At 37.5% G+C, this 25739-nt stretch overlaps 1 protein-coding gene across 1 annotated transcript in view; it reads left to right on the top strand.

The window, feature by feature from the left end:
• Positions 1-25739, top strand: part of MTMR8 (myotubularin related protein 8) — a 147257-nt gene that overhangs the window by 984 nt on the left and 120534 nt on the right. The window contains exons 2-3 of the mRNA XM_045471155.1: positions 1309-1428; positions 23905-24067. Coding sequence (XP_045327111.1) covers positions 1309-1428; positions 23905-24067 — 283 coding nt within the window. The remainder of the gene's footprint in view (positions 1-1308; positions 1429-23904; positions 24068-25739) is intronic.

Below are 25739 nucleotides of genomic sequence, written 5' to 3'. Positions count from 1 at the left end.
AAATATAGTTGGACGTTTGGTTATAAAGCAGGACAAGTAAGATTTGCTGCAGCAACTAGCATTTCAGATGTTGGTTGATCTCCCTGAGGCCTGAGCTTTAGGTACAAGGTCAAAAATCCCACAGACTCACCAGTTCACAGCTCCATTTGGGAAACCACAATAGCCTCCTCATGGTTTCCCTGCCTCCAGATTCTCTCCCTCTAGTTTATCTTCCAGCCCACACCAGCTGTGAGTCTAGAATTATTCATTCTTATCTTGCCATTCAGCAAGTATTTATCAAGCATTCACTATGTGCAAGTACTTTTCTAAGCACTGGGATACAGTAGTGAACATAGAAAAACCTCATGGAAAACATCATAATGGGGGAGACAAACAGAAAATAGATGATAATAGTATCCTTTCACTGAAAATATTTTGAGTCTAACACTTTCTTTTCTCATGTTTTCCCTCTTACCCCAGGCTGTCTCTACTCTAGTGGGGTCCAATTTGACTTTTCTACAACCTTTGGGAAGTTACTGTCTGTGCCTTAATTTCCTCTGATATGACATCAATTAGCCATAAAGAGGAAATGTTAGGGGGAATGGCTGAAGTTAATGGTAGATAAAATATGGGATGGCTTTGAAAATTTATGTAACAAATATTAAATACCTACTCTATGCCAGGTCTTTTCTTGACTTTGGAGATCTAGCAGTGAGCAAAATTCCTGCCGCATAAAGCTGACATCCTAAATGGGGAGACAACTAATAAAGGACATTTATAATATATCAGGTTTTCCAACTCCCAGATTGTTCTTTTTTCCATCACAAGTCTGATTCAGAGAATACCACTGAATGACTGCACCTGTCTGGTGGTCTGGTGGGCCTTTCGTCCTTTTCCCACATCTGTGCTGATGAAAGTTATGAGGCTACTGCAATAGTCCAGGACTTAACTAACCTAATGATAGTAGACTAGTAAAAGAGGGGAGTGGGAGGAGGATATACTTACACATCATTTTAGAAAGTGTTCTATGGTGACTTGTCCAAGGTCTCATAGCTAGGCAGCTTTTTAGAAACCCAGTTGCCAGCATGGGAATGTCCCTGCTATCTCTGCAGGGTGTCATCACTGTTAACATTAGAGAATAGTAGAATTATATCGGTGCCTGTGATCCTGATAGCATTAAGGGGTGTGAGAATGGTGGCAGTACTCGAATCTGGTACTTAACTCCTGGACCAAACCTGAAGCCCAAAGAAAAAGGTCAGCTCCCTAAACAAAGGGAATTTGCCAGGAAGCAAAATGGTGAGGGAGGCCACAGATGAAGTGTCGCGATAGGATAATCACGTGACTGGGATACCGCCAGCAGGACCCCGGGTTGGGCAAGGAACGGTGGCGGCAACGGGAGCCTTGAGTGTTTCAGGTGGTGGGAATGTGGAACATATCACGGTGCCCAAGGTAAGGAGATTTAGGAGAGGTTGGGGGCCGCGAGCTCTGTTTAACTTTCCAGCCTAGAGCCTTCTCAAACCTTTTCTGGGTGTTCTTTGACGCCCTCTTCCCGCGCTGGGACCCGCGTTCTCCTACTCGGTTCACACCCCCCTTTCAACCAAATTGAACTCTTCTCAGGGCGGGCCTTTGGGCGGCGGCGCGGAGGAGAGGTGGTCTGCATCAACCGTCTCCTCACGCGACGCGGGGTGCGTGCCTGCCTGCCTCAGTTCCTCTCGGCACCCCAGCAGTCACTTCATACACCCCCTTATGCCCGCCTCTTAACACACTCGCCATGCTTGTAACTGCCTTTCTTAAATACCCCACATGCCATCGCCTCCCGGATAGTTACTTCCTTTATCTGGCGTTTTCCTACCTTCCTCTTGACTTCTGTCCCTGACCTGTCCCGACAGTTGCGTTGATCACCACCGCTGCCCCTGATCCAGCTCCCCGGTATGCGTTTGTGGGTTTTGGGAGATACAATATCTCTCCAGCCCAAGCTGGGCTATAGGTAAAGGAAGGAGGTTTAGCAGAGTAGACCTGGCCCTGCTCAACCAGGAGGAAAAACCCAAGAGGTGGCATCACCAGACCTGTTGGCACCTGCTTGGCCTACAGCCAATCTCCAGTTAGAGCCGCTTCTACTTTTTTTTCTAGATCCTACTTCTTCCCTCCCCAATGCTAGCCTCTTTCTATTCCAACTCCATCTCCTTCCTGTCAGTTTTCTTTTCTGCTATTTGAGACTGAGGGTCAGGGAAGAGTTCACAATTATTCTCTGTTTATTTTTTTCTATCAATCATAACAGACTTGGTCCAGGCTAACTGAAGTTCACATAAAAGTCTACTATGTTCGGGCTTTGTGCTGACAGCTCAGAGCCTGGAGCCTGCTTCGGATTCTGTGTCTCCCTCTCTCTCTGACCCTCCCCCGTTCATGCTCTGTCTCTCTCTGTTTCAAAAATAAATAAAAGTTTAAAAAAATTAAAAAGTCCCCTATGTTTTAATTGAAAAGGCATGGTTTTTGAACCCAGAGCACTTGAATTAGAATGCTCGTCCCCCCAGCTACCAGCTGATGACTTTGGGCAAATCATTTAAGTTCTCTGAGCCTTTCTTTCCTCCTGTACCCATGGGGATAATGAAATTTTTCTTTGCACACTTCACAGGGTGGTTGTGAGGATTAAATAAAAAGATGTGTGTGAAAGCTTTTTGTAACTAGAAAAGTGTTAATTTAAGATTATGATGTTGTCTGATGGGAAAAATGGGAAATATAACTTTCAAACCTCTCCTTTCCTTCTTTAGGTCCTTTCTCTGTTGAACATAATCACATCCCTTATAGTATCCAGCCCTACCTTTTCCTGGGTTCCTTCTTCTACAGGTCATGTCATCTGCACCAGATTCTCTGGCATGATATAGGAAGGTAGCATCATCAAAGCAAAGGGGCTTCTGCTATCCAAACTCCCTCTTTTCCCAACCCACTTAACCCTGGGCCACCCTACTTGCCTAGTTGAAAATTATTCCCTTTTTCTGATTCGACCTGAGAGAGAGCAGGGAGGCAGAATTCCTTTGTGCTTGAGGGTTAAAATATTAAAATATTAAATGAACTGCCCTTGTGCTTGAGTGTTAAAATATTAAAATCTTCATGTTGGGAGATTAAAAGTATATACTGGGCTAGCTGTATGGTAAGGGAGAAGATGCCATTATCCCACCTGTATCAAAATAATAATAGCAGATAATACATTGAATATTTAACTATGTAGCAGGTACTTTGTTAAATGCTTTACATGAAATAGGTCTTCAGTCCTTACATCAACCTATATGGGAGGTACTATTATTATTCCTGTGTTACAGATGAGGAAACTGAGACCCATAGAGGTGAAGTGAGTTACCTGGTAAAGATAGGTGTGCTCAGTTTCAGACAGTTGTGGAGATGGGGTTAATGCTCAAGAAAACTTTAGTTGGCATCATTGCCAGACTCCATTTGTCCTGCAGATGGTATTGTGACTCTTGGAATACAAATAAAAACTCCAAATGAAGACTTAGTTCTTTAAATAAAACTGACATTCCATTTGGTATCCAGCAGAGCTGAATTCCCACAAGTGGTATGCTGCCACAAATCTGTGTTTTTTCTTTATTATTATGAGTCTGGGAAAGATTAGGGTTGCACTAATGGCTAGGGATTAAGAAGGCCTCTCTAGTTAACTCATTATATCCACAAAAGGGAGAGACGTTTGTCCATTTTAGGACAAAGAGATAACCATGAGCATGTCAGTCATTAGTTCTATATGTCAAGTGCAAAAGTGACTTTTAGTTTTGGCTCTTGTCTTTTTCTTCTCTTCGAAAGACTTTTTCAAAAGCTATTGAAATGTAACATATACAGAAAAGTTTATAAATTTATACTCCATACATGTTCACAAATGGCACACACCCATGTAACTAGCCCCCAGATCAAGAAACGGAACATAACTAGAAATTCCCTCATTCCTCTTCTACTCCATACTCCTTCCAAGGGTAACCACTATCCTGGCTTCTAACAGAATAGATTAGTTTTGCCCTTTTAAATACTCAATATAAATGGATTCATATAGTACATACTCTTTTGCTCAACATTATGTTTGAAAGATTGATGCATATTATTCCTTACAGTTATAGATAATTCTCATTGCTATATAGTATTTCATTTTGTTCACATGCCACATGTGATTTATCCATTTTTCTGTTGGGGAATTTCTAGTTTTGGCTGTTACAAGTAATAACACTCTTTTGGCGGATACTTACATGCAATTTTATTGGAATATACACAGGAATAAAATTTCTGGATCATAGGATATGCAGATATTCACCTGGAGTAGATACTACCAATTTTGCACTCTCACCACCTATGCATGAGAGAGAAACTATTTTTAAGTTTATTTTTAAGTTTAGGATTTAACAGTGGCTTTTGTAGCACCTTGGGGCCTACCCAAAAGTTCAGTGACTCTCCCGTCTGAATCAGAATTTGTCCTTTTTACTTCTATGTCAGTTAGCACTTAGAATTCTTAATTACTTTTCCTTCCCAGGATGGAACCTTATAAATTAGGATTTTTTCAGTTAACATTTATTGAGTTTCATTTATTTATTGAGCTTGGAAATGTACTGTAGTGGTTAAGAGGGTATGTTTTAGAGCCAGAGTGTCTGAATGCAAATGTCAACTCTGCTACTTAATTTTGCAATCCTGGCAAGTGAGTACCTTCTCTGTGCCTCAATTTCTATATCTGTAAAATGGTGGTAATAATAGTACCTATCTCACAGGGTTTTTATAGGAATTAAATGAGTTAATATTTATAAAAATGCTTAGAACAGTGCCTGGCACATTGTAATTAGCTACTTAATTTAGCTATCAATTATTATCACCATCATTAATTGCTGTTATTTACAAAATGTAATATTGCGAGTTGTTAAGGATACATAGCTATCTTAGATACAACAATTCTAAGATCTCTTAATCAAATAAGATGATGAGATATTAAGTATAAGATCCACAAATGAAAATGAGAGCTTTCATGAGACGGACAAATGAAATGGTATTGGAATTTAGAGGCAAATAAGGTCTACTTTCAGATGAGTGTGGAGTATGAAATGAAGAAAGTTTTATGTAAGAGCGGCATTTAGACTGAGTCTGAATAATAAATAGGATTTTACTCTTGAGAGACTGGGGAGGTGAGAGGGACTCCCTACCGAGGGAACTGCAGGACCATAAACTCAGAGGAAGGTAACTTATTAGGGCAAAGGAAGGGAGTGAGAGGAACAGAGAGATAGGTGTTGTAGACTGTAGAGGCTTGAATGTTATACTGAGGAACTTGAACCAGCTTCTACAAGTGACCCTTGAACAACATAGGTTTGAATTGTGTGGGTCCACTTACATGCTGATTTTCTTCCCGATAAATACAGTACAGTATTATAAATGTATTTTCTCTTCCTTATGATTTTCTTTTTTTTTTTTTTTAATTTTTTTTTTTCAACGTTTATTCATTTTTGGGACAGAGAGAGACAGAGCATGAACGGGGGAGGGGCAGAGAGAGAGGGAGACACAGAATCGGAAACAGGCTCCAGGCTCTGAGCCATCAGCCCAGAGCCCGACGCGGGGCTCGAACTCAGGGACCGCGAGATCGTGACCTGGCTGAAGTCGGACGCCTAACTGACTGCGCCACCCAGGCGCCCATCTTCCTTATGATTTTCTTAATAGCATTTTATTTTCTCTAGCTTACTTTATTGTAACAATGCAGTGTATAATGCATGTAGCATACAAAATATGTGTTAACTGTTTATATTATTGGTAAGGCTTCCAGTAGTAAAGTTTTGGGGGAGTCAAAAATTGTATGTGGATTTTCAGCTGTGTGGGGTTTGGTGCCCCTAACCCCCAATGTTGTTCAAGGGTCAAGTGTATAGGTAGCAAAGAGCTGCTAAAGCTTTGTAAGTCTAGAAACACAGAATATAAAAGTTAGAAGGAACTGTTAAATAATCTTAATGAGGAATGGGGATACAGTTTCTTTCTGGCATGATGTAAATGTTCTAAACTTATATATTGTGGTGATGGTTATACAACTCTTTAAATTTACTAAAAAAAATCAGTATATTTTACACTTAAAACAAGTGAATTTTGTGGTAAGTTCAATAAAAGTACTAACAAATAAATAAATGAAGAGGGAAATAAATAAGATCATCTGGTGATACTCCAAACCTCTCATGTCTCAAATGTGGAAGCTGAGGCTCAGATTGTGAAGTTTCTCATTCAAGGTCAATCATCGAACTAGTGGCAGAGCCAGAATTGTCTTTTTGTTGTTTAGTATACATGCCAGGTTCAGACTATGAAAAATTGTGTGAAATTATCTTTGAAACAATAGCCAAAATAATTGGAAGTGCCAGATAATGCTATTCTGGATAATAACAATAATAATAATAATAATAAATCTTTATGGTACTTTATTGTTTACAAAGTGCTTTTCAAGCTACCCTACCTGCTCTCAAGATTATAAATCATATAAAACTTTCCTAAAAGCAGATAATTTTTGGCTTGACTGCCAAGAGACTGATAACCAGATTTAGTGTTCTGTCATATTAACTAAATTAGCACTTGCACTTGGTGTAATTGCTTCCTCCTCCTCTTCATTACTTTGATTTTCTGTTCTAATAACCTAATTGTAGATCTGTTTTTTACTATATACTACTTCAAATTCGTTTAGGAAAGAGGCAGGTCAAAAAAAATCAAGATAAAACTGGGCAAAGTCTTTTTCATTATCAAGTAAATGTGATTTCTAGAGGCAAGGATTGTACTCCCCTTTCATTTCTCAAAAGTCCAAATCTAGTTGTCTTCATTTTGATCCTTTCAATTTAGGAAATAGTGTAATGTAGTGGAAAAATGTGAACACAGAGCTGGGTTTGAATTCTAGATGTATTATTTCTTAGCTCTGAGTTCTTGGGCAGATCACTCAAATGTTTTGAGTTGAGTCTCAGTTTCCTCATTTGTAAAATGGGGGAAATATCTACTTCTTGAGACCATGATGAAGATTAAGATAAAGTATGATAGGAGCATGGCAAATATTAAGTGCTTCATAACTGTATAACTGTGTATTCCCTTCTCTTTCATCAGAGCCAAACAATAGTAGAGGCTTTAGTATATATTAGTCCTGGGAGGTCTCAGAGATCAGCCTGGCTCAAAGAGGGATATGTTCCTGAGCATCCAGAAAGGATCCTGGTACTACCGTGCAAAAAGAGAGGCTACCTAGGAATGGCAGTGGTCTGGCATTTTGGCCACTATTTTATAGGCATTGGAATAGTTTTCCTCAGCACCAAAGCCTTCTCCTTTGACCTCACTTTATACCCGGGAAACCCCAACTAAGCTATTACCTCTAGAAACCACTGGGATTTTTTTGGAGGGTTTTTATATTTTTAGATATCATTTTATGGTTTTGTGGTACAATACTTATATGCCTTAGAAAGATTTCTTTTAATAAACTTCAAAGACCTTTTTATTATTTGAGGAACCCAGGATGGATAGGGAGTCAAGAGACCTGGCTTCTGGTCCCAGTTCTTAATATGCTCACATGCTGTGTGATATGGTCACATGCTGTGTGACCTTAGGCTTCATTATCCTAGTGGGTAAAATAATAACATTAAAACTTTTATTGAGCAATTACTATGTGCCTGACACTATTCTAAGTGTTTTACATAAATATTACATATTTGTGTGTTCATTTAACACCCACAACAATACTACTATCCTCATTTTAAAGAAAAAGAAATCAAGACCCAGGAAGCTTAAGTAACTTTCTGAAAGCCAGAAAATGAAGCAGATAGTCTGTGACCTAAAAGTCTGTGCTTTTAACCCCTGCACTGTAAAATGAGCAGATTGGATTATACCAGCATGTCCTAAACTTTGTTCCTGCTGACCAATGGTCCACAAGATAAGTTGTTTAAAAAAATAAAAAAGAGATCTAAGGTAGAATATGTGGCGATTCATAGTTAATTTTCACCTGTTAAAGTCTCTAAGAAACCTTCCAATAAAGAAACTTGTTTATATTTGTTAAACCCAGTATTTCCCTAAACTGACCATAGAACTGTGTATGTGTGTGCATGTGTGTATGCCTATTAACATCCTGTGGACTAGAGTTTATAGAACATACTTTGAGAAGTGCTGGTGTCAATCTGAAAGGTTCATTATAACTCTTAAGTGCTTCCAGCACTTAATAATGATAGATATGTAGACTGTGAAATGAAGCATTCCTTTCTGAGTCTCGAATTTGCTTTAATTGGAGAGGTGCTGAAAAATAGGGTGTGAGGAGGCATAATTCAAGGCTAGTCTGGGTTGCAATTTATTTTATTATTTTTAATGTTTATTTTTGAGAGAGAGAGACAGAGTGTGAGTGGGGAGTGGGGCAGAGAGAGAGGGAGACACACAGAATTTGAAGCAAGCTCCAGGCTCCAAGCTGTTAGCACAGAGCCTGAGGCGGGGCTCAAATTCACAAACCATGAGATTATGACCTGAGCTAAAGTCAGACACTTGATTGAGCCACCCAGGTGCCCCCTACGTTGCATTTTAAACATTTGCTTCAAAGACCTTGTGAGTGTTGACACAAAAGACTTAATTTACCCTTCACTTTTTCCTTTTCTCCCTCTTGACCCGTTATATATTTTCTCACTTATTTACTTAAAGAAGAGATTTAAATCAGAGATGCTTGTTACGAAAGTAGGAGAAAGCTTTTTTAATATATGCAGGGTGCAACAGTTGTTTCAATGATGAATGCAGTCTGCTGTCAGAAGTGATGCCACACAGGGCAGAGCTTATGTGGGACATGTGTAAAACTGATGCATATCATCACATTGTTGGTCCTCCTGGAACCAGATGTCTCATCTTTTATTTATTTATTTATTTTTGCAGCATATCCAATTATTACCAATAGTTGTGGAAACTAAGAAAGTAAATGGATTCAGAGACCTCTGAAGTGTACCTGATTTCCTCCCTTCCTAGAAGAGAAGTGAAACAACAACAGCAACAACAACAACAACAACAAAACAATATGGTTTATGGTCCACAGCTTCTCCAAAAGCAAAGATCTTATAAATGTCAAGGTGCTCTGTCTATAGCCCAGGAGTACAAAACCAACAAAACAATTGGGTGGCCTGCCTGGGAAATAGAGTCTATTTAGTACCTAGTGATGGTTACTGTCTTTTCTAACCCTTTCTCTCTGTATCTCCTCCTCATCTCTCACCTTCTCTTTGCTCTCCCTCTCCCCTTTTCCTTTTTTCTTTCTCTCTCTCCTTCTTCCTTTTTCTCCCCTTTCTCTTTTTTCCTCTCCCTTTCCCCCTTTTTTTCCCTTTCCCCCAACTCTCTTCTACCCTCATTCCCCCACTCTACACATGCACATACATGCACACACACATACACATGCTATAGGACCTAGGTTTCTGTGGTATAAAACCATGTTAGGCAGAGGAGCCATCTTACCATGCTGTCTCAGAACCAGAGGGGGCACTGGTACCCATGAGTAGAGAAAGGGGGAAGGTCTGAATAATTGCAGGTCTTCTAGAAGTTTCTACATGCTAATAGACACAGATTCCCTGCAGCATGGAGCCATATAGGAAGTCCGTAAAATGGTTTCCATATCAACAGTTTCCCTCTCCTCCAAGGATTCCTCAGGAACTATCCTCTAAGAGGCATATAGTACCCTTCATACATGGCATTGTAACCTTCTGTTAAGTAGTGACTTGGGCCTTAGCAGGAACTTCTTGAGTGGCTAACTTTTTCTCTTGTTGAGATCTTCTGCCATTTAAGCTAAAGATGCTTTATAGTTTCAATTTCTACTCCTCACCTCTTGACCACTCAGTGTGAAAGAATGAACTCCTATTATAATTGGCATTGATTTCTTCCATTAACCTAATCATAAGTATGTTCCTCTGGCAATAGAAAGCCTACTTTGCATTTAACAAGTTTAATTGGCTGAAGTCATCACGTGCTTTTAACAAACTATTATCATCAAGTTTACATAGCCTCCTGTATACAGATTACCAAGTACCTACCTCAGACTTCCCCTCAGGAAAGGAAATAGTATGCACTCATGTTTCTCTTACACCATTACTTTGCAGTTTTTTCCATAAACATTTTCTACCCCTCTGTTCTACCCTTCTTGTTCTGTGTCTGAATATTACTGTGGATTCTTTGTTTTTCTTCTTAGTCCTTTTGGACTGCTATAATATAGTACCAGAGACTGGGTGGCTTATAAATATGAGTTTATTTCTTTTAGTGTTAGAGGCTGGAAGTCTAAGATTAGGTTGCTAGTATAGCTGGGTTCTGGTTCCTCTCAGAAGTTCCTCTTCTGGGTTGCAGACTGCCTACTTCCCCCTTCACATGGGAGAAGAGGGCAAGGAATCTCTCTGGAGCCTCTCTTACAAAGGCACTAATTCCACTAATCCTATTTATGAGGACTCTGCTCTCATGACCTAAATTACCTCCCAAAGGCCTCACCTGCAAATACCATCACATTGGGCATTATAATTTCAATGTATGAATTTTGAGGGAGGACACAAACATTCAGACCATAGCAGCTTCTCCACTTGGGTTTTTGGCCTTAAAATGTGTTCTGGGTTTTAATAATTCTTTTTCTTTTTTTTTTTTTAAATTTTTTTAATGTTTATTTATTTTTGGGACAGAGAGACAGAGCATGAATGGGGGAGGGGCAGAAGAGAGGAAGACACAGAATCGGAAGCAGGCTCCAGGCTCTGAGCCATCAGCCCAGAGCCTGATGCGGGGCTCGAACTCACGGACCGCGAGATCGTGACCTGAGCTGAAGTCGGACGCTTAACCGACTGAGCCACCCAGGTGCCCTCATTCTTTTTCTTTTATATTACACTGGGCCTTCAGAGTCTGGCTTTTCAGTTATTCCTTCTCTAGCCTTGTCTTTCCTCCCTCTATCTCTTTTGTAGTTGGATATTTCTTTCTGTCTTTCCCTTCCTCCTTTTTCTCCAGCCACCCCTTAGCCAACTTCTATATCTGTACCTCTAGCAAGAGTGACTCTGTGCTGGAAATAAATGCCTTCCTAGCCTATACAGGAAAGTAATAAGACTAGATTTTCTTGGGATTGGAAAAGAGATTGTGTGTGTGTGTGTGTGTGTGTGTGTGTGTGTGTGTTAAAAAACATAACTTTAAAATTTATCATTTTAACAATATTTAAGTGTACAGTTTGGTAGTATTAAATATATTCACATTGTGCAACAGATCTCTAGAACTTTTTCATCTCGCAACACAAACTGTATATTTACTAAACACTAATTTCCTCTCCTAGCTCCTCCCAACTAATGTCATCAACTTTTCTACTTTCTGTTTCTTTATAATTTGATTACTATAGGTCTTTCATGTGAGTAGAATAACAGTATTTGTCCTTTTATGACTGGCTTATTTCACTTAGCATAATGTCATCCATATTGTGGCATGTGGCAAGATGTCCTTTTTTAAGGCTACATAATACTGTGTGTAAATACCAGATTTTCTTTGTTCATCTATCTGTGAACATTGATCTTGTTTGTACGTTTTGTCTATTGTGAATAATGCTGCAGTGAACATGGGTGTGCAATTATGTCTTCAAGATCCTGATTGAATTACTTTGGATATAAATCCAGAAGTGGGATTGCTAGATTAAGTGATAATTCTATTATTATTTTTTGAGAAACTTCTACACCATTTTTCATAATGGCTGCACTATTTTACATTTCCAATATTTTAGAAGGTTCCACCTTCTTTGTATTCTTATCAGCACTTGTTATTTTATGTTCTCTTTATAGTGCCCATCCTAATGGGTGTGAGGTGCTATCTCATGGTTTTGATTTGAACTTCTCTTATGGTTAGTGATGTTGAGCATATTTTATATGCTTTGTGGTCACTTGTGTATCTTCTATGGAGAATTGTCTATTCAGGTCCTTTGCTGATTTTTAAAATCAAGTTATTTTTGTGGTTGAGTTCTTTAATATGTTCTGCATAGTAACCATTTTTCAGATATATGATTTGCAAATATTTTCTATTCTGTAGGTTACTTTTTCACCCTGTTTGGTGTTTCTTTTGATGCACAGAAGTTTTTAAGTTTGATGTAGTCGTATTTTCCTGTTTTTACTTTCATTGCCTGTGCTTTTGGATTCATATCTAAGAAATAATTGCCAAATCCAGTGTCTTAAAGCTATTTCCTTATATTTTATTCTGGGAGTATTATACTTTTTGGTCTTACATTTAAGTTTGTAATCCATTTTGAATTAATTTTTGTGTATGTATAGGCCCACCATTTTTCCTTTGCATGTGAATATCCAGTTTCCCCCCACACCATTTTTTTTCATGTTTTTATTTAAATTTGTTAGTTAACATACAGTGTATTATCAGTTTGAAGTGTAGAATTCAGTGATTCATCAGCTATATACAACAGCCAGTGCTCATCACAACAGGTGCCCTACTTAATACCCATCATCTATTCAACTTATTCCCATGCCCACCTCCCCTCCAGTAACCCTAATTTTGTTCTCTATAGTTAAGAGTCTGTTTCCTACTTTGCCTCTCTTTTTCCCCCCATGTTCATCTGGTTTTTTTTTTTCAACGTTTATTCATTTTTGGGACAGAGAGAGACAGAGCATGAACGGGGGAGGGGCAGAGAGAGAGGGAGACACAGAATCGGAAACAGGCTCCAGGCTCTGAGCCATCAGCCCAGAGCCTGATGCGGGGCTCGAACTCACGGACCGCGAGATCGTGACCTGGCTGAAGTCGGACGCCTAACCGACTGCGCCACCCAGGCGCCCCTCATCTGTTTTTTTTTAATTCCACATATGAGTGAAATCATATGGTATTTGTCTTTCTCTGACTGACTTACCTCTCTTAGAATAATATTCTCTAGCTCCATACACATCTTTGCAAATTGCAAGATTTCATTCTTTTATATTAGCTGAGTAATACTCCGTTGTATACCACAACTTCTTATTTTTTTAAATTAATTGTTAACACACAGTGCAGTATTGATTTCAGGAGTAGAATTCAGTGATTCATCATTTACATACAACAACCAGTGCTTCTCACAAGTGCCCTCCTTAATACCCATCATCTATCTAGCCCATCACTCACCCTCCTCCCACCGTCAACCCTCAGTTTGTTCTCTATCATTAAGAGTCTCTTGTGGTTTATTACCCTCTCTTAATCTTCCTCCTCCCTTCCCATATGTTCATCTGTTTTGTTGCCTAAATTCCACGTATGTGTGAAATCATATGGTATTTGTGTTTCTCTGATTGACTTATTTCGCTTAGCACAATACATTCTAGCTCCATCTACATCATTGCAAATGACAACTTTTTAGCAATGCTTTTGCAATGCCAGATCATTCTTTTTGATGGCTGAGTAATGAGTAATTATATATATATACACACACACACACATATATATATATATATATATATATATATATATATGCATACACACACAAACACACACACACACACACACACACACATATATATATATATATATATATATATATAATGAGTAATATTACATTGTATATCTAAACCACATCTTTATCCATTCATCATTTGGTAGACATTCTTTCTCCATAGTGTGGCTATTGTTGATAATGTTCTATAAATATTGGAGTGCATGTACCCCTTCAAATCTGTAGTTTTGTATCCTTTGGATAAATAACTGATAACGTAATTGCTAGATGATAGCATAGTTCTATTTTCAGTTTTTTGAGGAACCTCCATACTGTTCTTCAGAGTGGCTGCACTATTTTGCATTTCCCACCAGCAGTGCAAAGGGGTTCCAGTTTCTCTGCATCCTCATCAACACCTGTTGTTTCTTGTGTTTTTAATTTTAGCCATTCTGACAGGTGTGAGGTGGTGTCTCATCCTGGTTTTGATTTGTATTTCCCTGATGATGAGTCGTGTTGAACATCTTTTCATGTGTCTGTTAGCCATCGGGATGTCTTCTTTGTAAAAATGTCTATTCATGTCTTCTGCCCATTTCTTAACTGGGTTATTTGTTTTTTGGATGTTGAGTTTGATAAGTTCTTTATAGATTCTGGGTACTAACCCTTTATCAGATATGTCATTTGCATATCTTGTTACCTTCTCCCATTCCATAGGTGGCCTTTTATTTTTGTTGATTGTTTCCTTTGCTGTGCAGAAGCTTCTTATCTTGATGAAATCCCAATAGTTCATTTTTGCTTTTGTTTCCCTTGTTTCTGGGGACATGTCCAGTAAGAATTTGCTGTGGCTGATGTCAAAGAGGTTGCTGCCTCGGGTCTCCTCTAGGATATTGGTGGATTTTCTGTCTCATATTTAGGTCTTTCATCCATTTTGAATTTATTTTTGTGTATGGTATAAAACAGTGATCCAGTTTCATTCTTTTGCATGTTGCTTTCCAGTTTTCCCAACACCACTTGTTCAAGAGACTGTCTTTTTTTCTCACTGGATATTCTCTCCTGCTTTGTCAAAAATACTTGACCATATAGTGATGGGTCAATTTCTGGGTTTTCTATTCTGTTTCATGGATATATTTGCCTGTTTTTGTGCCAGTACCTTACTGTCTTGATGACTATACCTTTGTAATATAGTATGAAGTTCAGAATTGTGATGCCTCCAGCTTTGTTTTTCTTTTTCAGAATTTCTTTGGCTATTCAGGATCTTTTGTGTTTCCATACAAATTTTAGGATTGCTTGTTCTAGCTCTGTGAAAAGTTCTGGTGATATTTTGATACTGATTGCATTAAATGTGTAGATTGCTTTGTGTAATGTAGACATTTTAACAATATTCTCCCAGGCCATGAACATGTAATAATTTTCCATTTTTTTGTGTCCGCTTCAATTTCTGTCATAAGTGTTGTGTAATTTTCAGAATACAGATCTTTTACCTTTTTCACTAGGTTTATTCCTGAGTATCTTGGTTTTTGGTGCAATTGTAAAAGGGATAGATTCCTTGGTTTCTCTTTCTGCTGCTTCATTATTGGTGTATAGATATGCGACAGATTTCTGTATGTTGACTTTGTATCCTGCAACTTTACTAAATTCATGTATCAGTTCTAGCAACTTTTTGGTGGAGTCTTTTCAGTGTTCTACATAGAGTATCATGTTGTCTACGAATAGCAAAAATTTTACTTCTTGCCAGTTTGGTTGCTTTTACAGGAAAACCTTGGATTGCAAGTAACTTGTTTTGCAAGTATTCTGCAAGACCAGCAAACATTTCTAATAAATTTTAACTTGATAAATGAATGATGTCTTGCAATACGAGTGGTATGTGATGCCGAACATCACGTGATCACAACTGAGCCAATGGTTCTTCTCTTTCTCTCTCTTGCTGCAGGATTGTGGGTGATTGTCTCCCATGCTTGGATGCTCAGTCTCAGGCCATGGTGTTTGGCAAAAATCAGTGATTTTTCAGAATATTGGAAGGTGCCCACAACTGGCACTAGTGTATTTTTTTGGTCACTTCAAAGCACCTGTGAACAGTCCTTTGCTTTTCCATATAAGAGTAAGCTTAGGAATGCATTGCTTCATTCTAGGTCAGGCTAAGTATAGTTATAGACACTTTCTTCTGCTGCCTTATTGCCAGATGCACTAAATACAGTATATGACAAGTTTATTAATACTGTACTGTAGTCAACATCTGTGTGAGTGTATTCAGTGGGCCCCATGCAGAAAAAGATTCCGTTGAGCCAATAGATAGCAGTGGTTTTATTAGTGATAGTGAAAATAGCCCTACACAATAACCTGCCTCTCTCTTGTCTCTCCCACACCAGCCACAAAGATTTCCAAAGGTAAGTGCAGGTTAATTTGTTTATTTTTCTTTATATTTTGTATTTTCTTTATCATTTTGTATTTTCTTTATCATTTTGTATTATATTACAGTATTGTAATAATTTTTAAATGTTTATTTTTTATTTTTGAGAGAGAGGAATGAGCAGGGGAGGGGCAGAGGAGACAGACAGGATCCGAAGCAGCTCCACACTGTCAGTGCAGAGCCTGATGTGGGGCTCAAACCCACAAACTGCAAGATCATGACCTGAGCTGAAATCAAGAGTCGTCTGCTTAACCAACTGAGCCACCCAGGCACCCAGTATTGTAATCATTTTTATATGAATATTTTTGGATTGTGGAACAAATCGTTTGAGTTTCCATTATTTCTTAGGGAGAAATTCACTTTGATATACAAGTGCTTTGGATTACAAGCATGTTTCAGGAATTAATTATGTTTGCAAACCAAGGTTTTACCATATTTTTTTTTTTGTTGTCTGATTGCTGATGCTATGAATCCAGTACTGTGTTCAATAGCAATGATGAGAGTCGACATGCTGTCTTGTTCCTGACTGTAGAAAAAGCTCTCAGTTTTTCCCCACTGAGGATGATAACTGTGGTCTTTTGTATATGGCCTTTATGATGTTGAGGTATGTTCCTTGTATCCCTACTTTGTTGAAGGTTTTTAGCAAGAATGGATGCTGTATTTTGTCAAATGCTTTTTCTGCATCAATTAAGAGATCTTATGATTCTTTTCTTTTATTAATGTGGTGTATCCTGTTAATTGATTTGGAAATATTGAATCACCCCTGCATTTCAGGAATAAATCCCACTTGATCTTGGTGAATGATTCTTTTAATGTACTGTTTGATTTGATTTGGTAGTATCTTGTTGAGAATTTTTGTATCCATGTTCATCAGGGATGAACTGTAATTTTCAGGATGGACTGTAATTTTCCTTTTCAGTGAGATCTTTGTCTGGTTTTACAATCAAGGCAATTCTGGCCTCATAAAATGAGCTTCTAAATTTTCCTTCCATTTCTATATTTTTGAAAGAGTTTGAGAAGAATAAGTATTAACTCTTCTTGAAATGTCTGGTAGAAGTCCCTTGGGAAACCATCTAACCTTGCACTTTTGTTAGTTGGGAGATTTTGAATACCAATTCAATTCATGGTTGGTTATTTGTTCAACTTTTCTGTTTCTTCTTGTTTCAATTTTGGTAGTTTATATGTTTCTAGGATTTTATCCATTGTTTCCAGATTGCCCAATTTGTTGGCATATACTTTTTCATAATATTCTCTTATAATTGTTTATGTTTCTGTGGTGTTGGTTGTGATCGCTCCTCTTTCATTTGTGATTATATTTATTTGGGTCCTTTCTCTTCATTTTGATAAGTCTAGTTAGGGGTTTATCAATTTTATTAACTCTTTCAAAGAACTATCTCTTAATTTCATTAACCTGTTCATTTGTTGTTGTTGTTGTTGCTTCTGTATCCTTTAATTCTGCTCTAATCTTTATTATTTCCCTTCTTCTGCTGGCTTTACACTTTATTTACTATTTTTTTCTAGCTCCATTAAATGTAAGGTTAGGTTGTGTATTTAAGACTTTTTTTGCTTCTTGAGGTAGGTCTATATTGCTTCTTGTGACTGCCTTTGCTATATCCCAAAGGTTTGGACTGTCACATTTTCATTTTCATTTCCTTCCATGTATTTTAAAATTTTGTCTTTAAATTCCTGGTTAACCCATTAATTCTTTAGTAGAATGCTCTTTAGCCTCCATGTATTTGTGGTATTTCTGAGTTTTTCTTGTGGTTGACTTCAAGTTTCATAGCATTGTGATTGGAAATATGCATGGTATGATCCCAGTCTTTTTGTAGTTGTTGAGGGTGGATTTGTGACCCCAGTATGTGATCTATTCTGGAGAATGTTCCATGTGCACTTAAAAAGAATGTGTATCATGCCACTTTAGGATGAAATGTTTTGTGTGTATCTGTGAAATCCATCTGGTCCAGTGTGTCAGTCAAAGCTATTTCCTTGTTGATATGTCCAATGTTGTAAGCGGGGTGTTAAAGTTCCCTGCTGTTTTTGTATTATTATCTATGAGTTCCTTTATGCTTGCAATTGATTTATACATTTGGGTTCTTCCATACTGGGGGCATAAATATTTGCAATTGTTAGATTTTTCTTGTTTAATATACCCCTTTATTATGATATAGTGCCCTTCATCTCTTGTCTTTGTTTTAAAATCTAGTTTGTCTGATACAGGTATGGCTACTCTAGCTTTCTTTTGATGTCCTTTAGTATGATAAATGCTTCTCCATCCTCTCACTTTCAATTGGCAGGTGTCTTCTTAGTTCAAAAATGAGTCTCTCTCTTTAAATTGGTCTTTTTTTTTTAAACCCATTCTGACACCCTATGTCTTTTGAGTGGAGCATTTAGTCCATTTACATTCAGCGTGATTATTCATAGATATGAATTTAGTGCCATTGTATTACCTGTAAATTTGGTGTTTCTGGAGATTTTCTTTGTTCCTTTGAAGCCTTTGTTGCTTTTGGCCTTACTTTCCCACTCAAAGGGTCTCCTTTAATATTTCTTCCAGGACTGATTTAGTGGTCACAAACTCCTTTAAATTTTGTTTGTCTGGGAAACTCTTGATCTCTCCTTCTATCATGAATGACAACCTTGCTGGATAAAGTATTCTTGGGTCCATATTTTTGCCATTTGGCATGTTGAATGTATTATGCCACTCACTTCTGGCCTGCCAAGTTTCTGTGGGGAGATCTGTGAAACTTATTTGTCTGCCCTTGTAGGTTAAGGCCTTTTTTTCCCTTGCTGCTCTCAGGATGATTTCCTTATCTCTGTATTTTACAAATTTAAATGTGTCTTGGTGTTGGCCTTCTTTTGTTCTTTTAATGTTTATTTATTTTTGAGAGAGAGAGAGAGAGAGAGACAGAGCATGAGTGGGGGAGGGGAAGAAAGAGAGGGAGACACAGAATCCGAACCAGCCTCCAGCCTCTGAGGTGTCAGCACAGAACCCAATGCGGGGCTTGAACCCACGAACCGTAAGTTCATGACCTGACCCAAAGTCGGACACTTAACTGATTGAGCCACCCAGGGGCCTCTGTTTACAATTTTCTTTTAAGCCACGGTTAATTCAATAATATGCTGTCACATGGTAATTTTTGGCCTTTATTTTTTTGTTAATTTGTAATGTCATTGTATTATGTTTGGAGAACATAAAGTGTGTGTAACTGAGCCTTTTGATTTTATTGAGGCTTTCTTTAAAGCCATAATCATGTTGCCTTCTTGGAATTTTTTTGTTATCTTGAGTGATTCTTTGTTCTCTTTTGGATATAGAATTCTACTCTGTATATCCGATAGCTTGAGCTTTTTAGTTGTATTCTGCAAGTACTCTATGTCTCTTAATTTTTTTTTTTGTATTCTTGACCTACTATTTTCTAAGTAGAGTGTTAAAATATCCAAGTGTTCTTTTTTTCACTTATGTTCTGCTTCAAGCAAAGTACATCAAGCAAGATGCATTTCAAAACTGTATTATACAATGCGCATGTTTATGATGTGTATATCTTCTTTTGTTCTTTGTCACTTAATTCTATTTTGTCGGATGTTGAAAATGCTACTCCAGCTTTGTTTTGGGTCCTATTTGTTTAATATATCTTTTCCATTCTTTTTTTTGTTTGTTTATGTCTCTTTAAGTGTGTCTTTTTTAGACTGAATATTGTTTGAATCTTTTGTTTTAATACAGTATGTAAGTTTGTCTTTTAATTGGGAAGTTTAAAAAAATTGGTAAGTTTAATTCATGTACATTTGTTGTAATTAATTATACTTTTATTATTTTTTAAATTTTATTATTGTTGACACACAGTGTTACATTAGTTCAATGTATACGACTTAGTGATTCAACAACTCTGTATGTTATGCTATGCTCACCACTAGTGTAGGTGGCATTTCATTTTTTACTTTTCATTTATGGTACTCTCTTTTTTGTATTTTTTTTTCCTTTTTTTTTATTTATTTTTTTTCAACGTTTATTTATTTTTGGGACAGAGAGAGACAGAGCATGAACGGGGGAGGGGCAGAGAGAGAGGGAGACACAGAATCGGAAACAGGCTCCAGGCTCTGAGCCATCAGCCCAGAGCCTGACGCGGGGCTCGAACTCACGGACCGCGAGATCATGACCTGGCTGAAGTCGGACGCTTAACCGACTGCGCCACCCAGGCGCCCCCTTTTTTTTCCTTTTTTGTTTTCCAGTGGATAGATTGTTTTCTCCTGTTTTATAGAAAGTTACATATTTTCTTACCCTTTAACTTAAGATCCAACATCATGTTATTCACCCCTGTTGATTTTTACGCATACAACAACTGCAACCTCTCTCAATAAGATAAGTACTGTAGCAGGCTATTATGTTTTATTTATCTTCCTTCCACACCTTTCCAATCAGGTAACATCATCTAAAATTTTAACTCTTCCTAGAATCCATGTTTTCGTGTTAGTTTTATTGTTTCTCCACAGCTGATTTAGGAAACACAGACCATAGTAGTTTGCTACCTTGGCGGGAATTAGAAAGTCTGAAAGAAGTTTTGTAGCAAATTAAGAGCATTTATCCTGCTTTTAATTATCCAACTTTAATCATAGGTGTCAGTGAGTTGATAATTCAATCAGTATTTCCCCCCCAAATAACAGGTAGAAAATGTGAAATACCTGGATTGTTATGTGTGTAAGAAATCTGTTGATGGGATTCTATATCTTACTGCAACCCACCTGATATATATGGAGGTTTCTGGTGTAGCCCGGAAAGAAACATGGGTATGTTCACAAGAAGAAGTATCAGAGGGTCTAAAGAGTTGTGTTTATTTGCTTTCTAATATGGTAGTTTCTTGAAATTTCAAGTAACAGTTAAATTTCTATAAAAACTTTTCTTCAAAGAACGTATTTTATGTTTTTTTTCATAGATTGCATCACATGACTCTTTGTCCCTGATGTTATTGACTATGGTCATCTTAGTCATTTAAAGCTACATGGGATTTTTCCTAAATATTTTTAGGTAGTGTGCTCTCTGTTCATTTTCTGAGCCTAGTTGGTGAGCATCCTGAAACAATTTAAAACCTTGCTACTCATAAAGTGTGGTCCAAGAACCATCAGTGTCTGTGTCACCTGGGTGCTTGTTAAAAATGCAGAATCTCAGTTCTGAGATTCTAAATTTCTAAAAAGCTCTTAGGTGGTGTAGATGCCCCATTGACTATACCTTCGGTATCAATTATTTGACCATCTTTTAATCTAAGACAGGTTATGTTTTCATGTGTGTATATGTTTCTTTTTGCACCTTTAAACAAAGTTTTCTAATTAAATACCCCTAACATTACTTTATGTCTTCCCCATCCTGAAGTAGCATCATTGAATCTTAATCATTAGCCAGACTTATGCTTAGACCTCCTTGTTTATAACAAGTATAACATACTTGGTATATGGCATAGCATAGTGATTAAGATCACCAACCTGAGAGCCAGTCTGCTCAGGGTGAAATTCCAACTTCAACATTTATTACCTTTGTAACCATAGGCAACTTATTTAATTTCTTAGTGTCTCACTTCTCTCACGTGTAAAATAGGGATAATAATAATAATACCTTGTTATGGGAATAAAAAACTTAATAAGTGTTTAAAACAGTGACTTGCACATGATACATACTACAGTAGACCCCCCCACCCCCACTTATCTACAGGGGATATATTCCAAGACCCCCAGTGAATGCCTGAAACTGCAGAAAGTACCAAGCCCCATGTATACTATGATTTTTCATATACATACATACCTAGGTAAAGTTTAATTTATAAATTAGGCACAGTAAGAAATTAATAGCAATAACTAATAATAGAATAATTATAACAATATAGTTTTGTTTATGTGGTCTCTCTCCCAGAATATCTTCTTATACTGTACTCACCCTTCTTGTGATGATGTGAGATAATAACATGCTTATGTGATAAGATGAAGTGAGGTGAATGATGTAGACATTGTGACATAATGTTAGGCTACTATTGACCTTCTGATATATCATAAGGAGGATCATCTACTTCTGGGCTACAGTTGACCATGGGTAATGAAAACCATGGAAAACAAAACTGTAGTTAAGGTGGGGGTGTACTGCTGTATTATATAAGTATAAAATATGAATATACGTATGAAAGAAGTATTTTAACACTTGCTTTTTAAAATACCATGAACTTTCCCCATATGAGGTTGTAACTTGCTCCCTTTGGTTGTGCCAAAAGAAGAATCAGGAGAGCTAGTTTTAGCTATAGTCAGCTGTCCATTAACTGGCTATATGGCCTTAAGCAAGGGACTCTTAGTCTCTGGGCTTCAATTTTTCATTTGTAATATAAGGTGGCTAGCTAATGTAATTATTAAGGAATCTTCCATTTCTAAAACTTTGGAAACCAGTTCTTTAATACTGTGCTGTGACTCTTTCTTTCTACCTGCATTCATAGACAGCACACATATCCCCAGATTTGCTCCTACTGGGTGTTATTTCAAACCCGTGGACTAGATCTGGAAGTGAGGACTTATGGTAATTATTTATATATGTCAAAGAAGGCATAATTACTAAATTAGAACTATTAATGTAGTTTTTCCCAGACTTTGTCTGATTCACTTTCCAATTTAGCAGTTTTGTGCTTGGTGCCTGATCTTCATGATCAGTGTTTTACTAGCCAAACATAGATCTTCCTTTTTTATCTGATTTTATTGAAATTTGATCTATTAATTCTTACTACATTATAAGTAGTTTTTGTGACTCCTCCAAAACTGTCATGGCAGAAACTGAGTTTGACAAAACAATTGAGATAGAAATTAAGATGGAAAATACCTGTGAAGAATATATTAATAGCCCCCCCACCTGGTCCATTCTTAGATGGTGCATATGATTGAAAGATTTCCTGGAAGAGATGTCATTTCTAAATAAATTGGGGCTGAGGCATGGAGTGTGTGGGGTGGAGCAAAATAAAAGAGAGTGAATGATGATCAGAAGGTCATTCTAGTCACAGGACAAGGAGTACAGAGAATGAATAGAGTGCATCTAGGCTTTTAGTTGCAGGAAACATCAAAGGCACAGATAGGAGGAGAATATCAAAGACTAAAACATAAAACCATGATTCCATGGCTTTTGGAATGTATAAAGAATTTTATTATTTAGATGCAGTTTCTTTTACCATGCATTTATTTCTTTTCTACTGGCATCAACAGGGGTAGGAGTGACTAGAATGAAGATTTAATCATCCTCCTTTTTTAATCAGAGCAGTTAACCTGTACTCCCATGGGAAATAACTTTATTAACTATATAGTACAGTACTTATGTATAGTTCCTTTAGTTCTTAGTGTTATATTCTCTACTCATTTCCTAAGTTACCTAAATTTCCTAAGTTACTTAGGTAAATTTTTGCCCACTTCATTCTTTGTTTCCTGTTACTAGAATCTAAAATGTGGAAGAGAAAATTTTCTCCTGGTATTAGACTTTTTAGAATTCCTAGACTAGACTTTTTAGAATTCCTTGAGAAGGAATCCTGGACTTGGAGTTAGACTGCCGTGACTTAAATCCTATTTGTGCCACTTATTAACTGTGTGACCTGTGATAAGGAATTCACTTCTCAGAGCCCTGGTTTCTTTCATTCTTGAAATGGGGTGATTATACCTCAAAGAGTTATTACAGGACTTAAATAGCTAAGTCCTCTGGCCATGGACTATCTTGTGAGCGATAAAGCACAATACCAATTATTAATCATTTTAATTAGATTTGGTAGAATAAACAAAAATTATCTTTTCATCTGTGTCAATGATTCTACAATCATAAGCTTCATCATAGTATGCTAGAAGCCATCTGCTGTGAGCCAGTTCACCTCAATTGACCCACAAACCTGTTAGCCTTATAATCCTAAGAAGAAGAGAAGTTTTATAACACTGCAACTTGATTCGTATTGATTTACCACTGTTTACTTCTGTTTGTGAGAAACCCAGTTGTGATTTACAAAGGATGGTTTTAGGCTGTAGATATGATCACATCTCTGGCTATGCTGTTACCATTGCTGAAAGTAAGCCACACTGATAGTCCTAGACCTAGTGCATGTCTGTGAATTTATTTTGGTTCTTTTCTGTTTTGTAGATTGTACTGCATCACATTGCCAATGTAGAGAAATTGCCTATCACTAGCCTGGGCTGTCCCCTTATCCTCCGCTGCAAGAACTTCTGGGTGGCCCACTTTGTTTTAGACTCTGACATTGTGTGCCATGATGTTTATAATTTGCTGCTCAATCTTTCTCAGCCAGGTAGGTATGACAGTATTTTTAGCCTAAATCATTTTAATTGTTTTTCCCTAGAATGGTATAATAGAAAGATCATGAGCTATGGAGTTAAACAGAACAGAGTTTGGATCTGGGCTCTGCTACTTACCAGCCTCATGGTATTTAGGCAAGTTATATAACCTCTGAACTCAGCTTCTTCATCTGTAAAAGTAGTAATGGAATGTTATTCAGTCATAAAAATGGATGAGATCTTTCCATTTGCAACAACATGGATGGACTGAAAGGGTATGAGGCTTAATGAAATAAGTCAGCCTTAGAAAGACAAATATCATATGATTTCATTCATGTGGAATATAAGAGACAAAATAAAGAAAGGGAAAAATAAGAGAGGGAGAGAGACAATCAAGAAACAGACTCTTAATTATAGAGAACAAACTGATGGTTAACAGAGGGGAGGGGGGTGGGGGATGGGTTAAATAGGTGATGAGAATTAAGGAGTACACTTGTGATGAACACTGGGTGTTGTATAGAAGTGTTGAATTACTATTTTGTATACCTGAAACTAATAAAACACTGTATGTTAACTAAATGGAATTCAAATAAAAACTAAAAAAAATAAAAGCACATATAATCTTGGGGTGTCTGGGTAGCTAAGTTGGTTGAGCATTCAATTCTTGATTTAGGCTTGAGTCGTGATCTCATGGTTTGTGAGTTTGAGCCCTGCATGGGGCTCTGCACTGACAGTGTGGTGCCTGCTTGGGATTCACTCTCCCTCTCTCTCTGCCCCTCCCCCACTTGCACATACATGCACTTTCTCTCAAACTTAAAAATCAAAAAACACATATAATCTTTTTTTTTAATATATGGAGGTTTTTTTCTTTATTGACCGCACATAATCTTTAAAAAAAGTAGTGATAGTGTAAGCTCCCTATGGGGGTTGTTTGGAGGTTTAGATGCATTTGTGCATTTTACTCTCTACTTGGTATATAGATGTGTAATAGATGTTATTTTCTTCTCTCTCCCTCCCTCCTTTTAAGTATCAACTTATAAATTATTTGTCAATTCAGGAAGATTGCTTTGGATCAAAATTTGTTACCTATTGTCTTGCAAGCTTTATGTTTGTCCCACTGTTCCTATCCCTACATTCAGTTCCATTCAGAAGACTAGGGCAGTTTTTCAGAGTCCTTAATAATGCAGCTATCCCTGTTTCGTCCAGCCTCACAGTCTCATCTCCCAGCCCTATGCCTATGTGGCTAACTCAAAAGCTACCTCTGATTTTAGTCTGTGGAATTTCCATGCTTTTGTGTCTTCCCTCCCATTTTCTTCCACCCTTTCCCCAGAATTTGCTGGAATTTTATTGATAGAGGTTAACTGTTAGTCCACTCAACACCTTATAAGGCATTGGCAGACTCTATCCATCTCTGGAAAAGTTCTTGCCACATAAATTGGTCAGATGCATTACTGATTGAATGTTTAATCTTGTGAAGGGAGGAAGTGGGGTTGACAGGAAGAAGAGAAAAAATGGCCATTTATCAACCAGAAGCAGGTATTGGCCTAACAATTGGAATACAAGAACACTGTAAATGTTTTGCAACATGTTACAATAAGCAAAGCAATTAAGTCATTGAAGCTCAGTTAAAAACTTTTGGTAAGGACCACTTTCCCAGCATGTAAAACCCTAAAGTTTTGGTTCAGT

This window comes from Leopardus geoffroyi, chromosome X, assembly GCF_018350155.1.
Source record: "Leopardus geoffroyi isolate Oge1 chromosome X, O.geoffroyi_Oge1_pat1.0, whole genome shotgun sequence".
Taxonomy (NCBI): domain Eukaryota; kingdom Metazoa; phylum Chordata; class Mammalia; order Carnivora; family Felidae; genus Leopardus; species Leopardus geoffroyi.
Note: the sequence above shows the minus strand (reverse complement) of the source record. Positions and strands in the feature narration are given on the sequence as shown.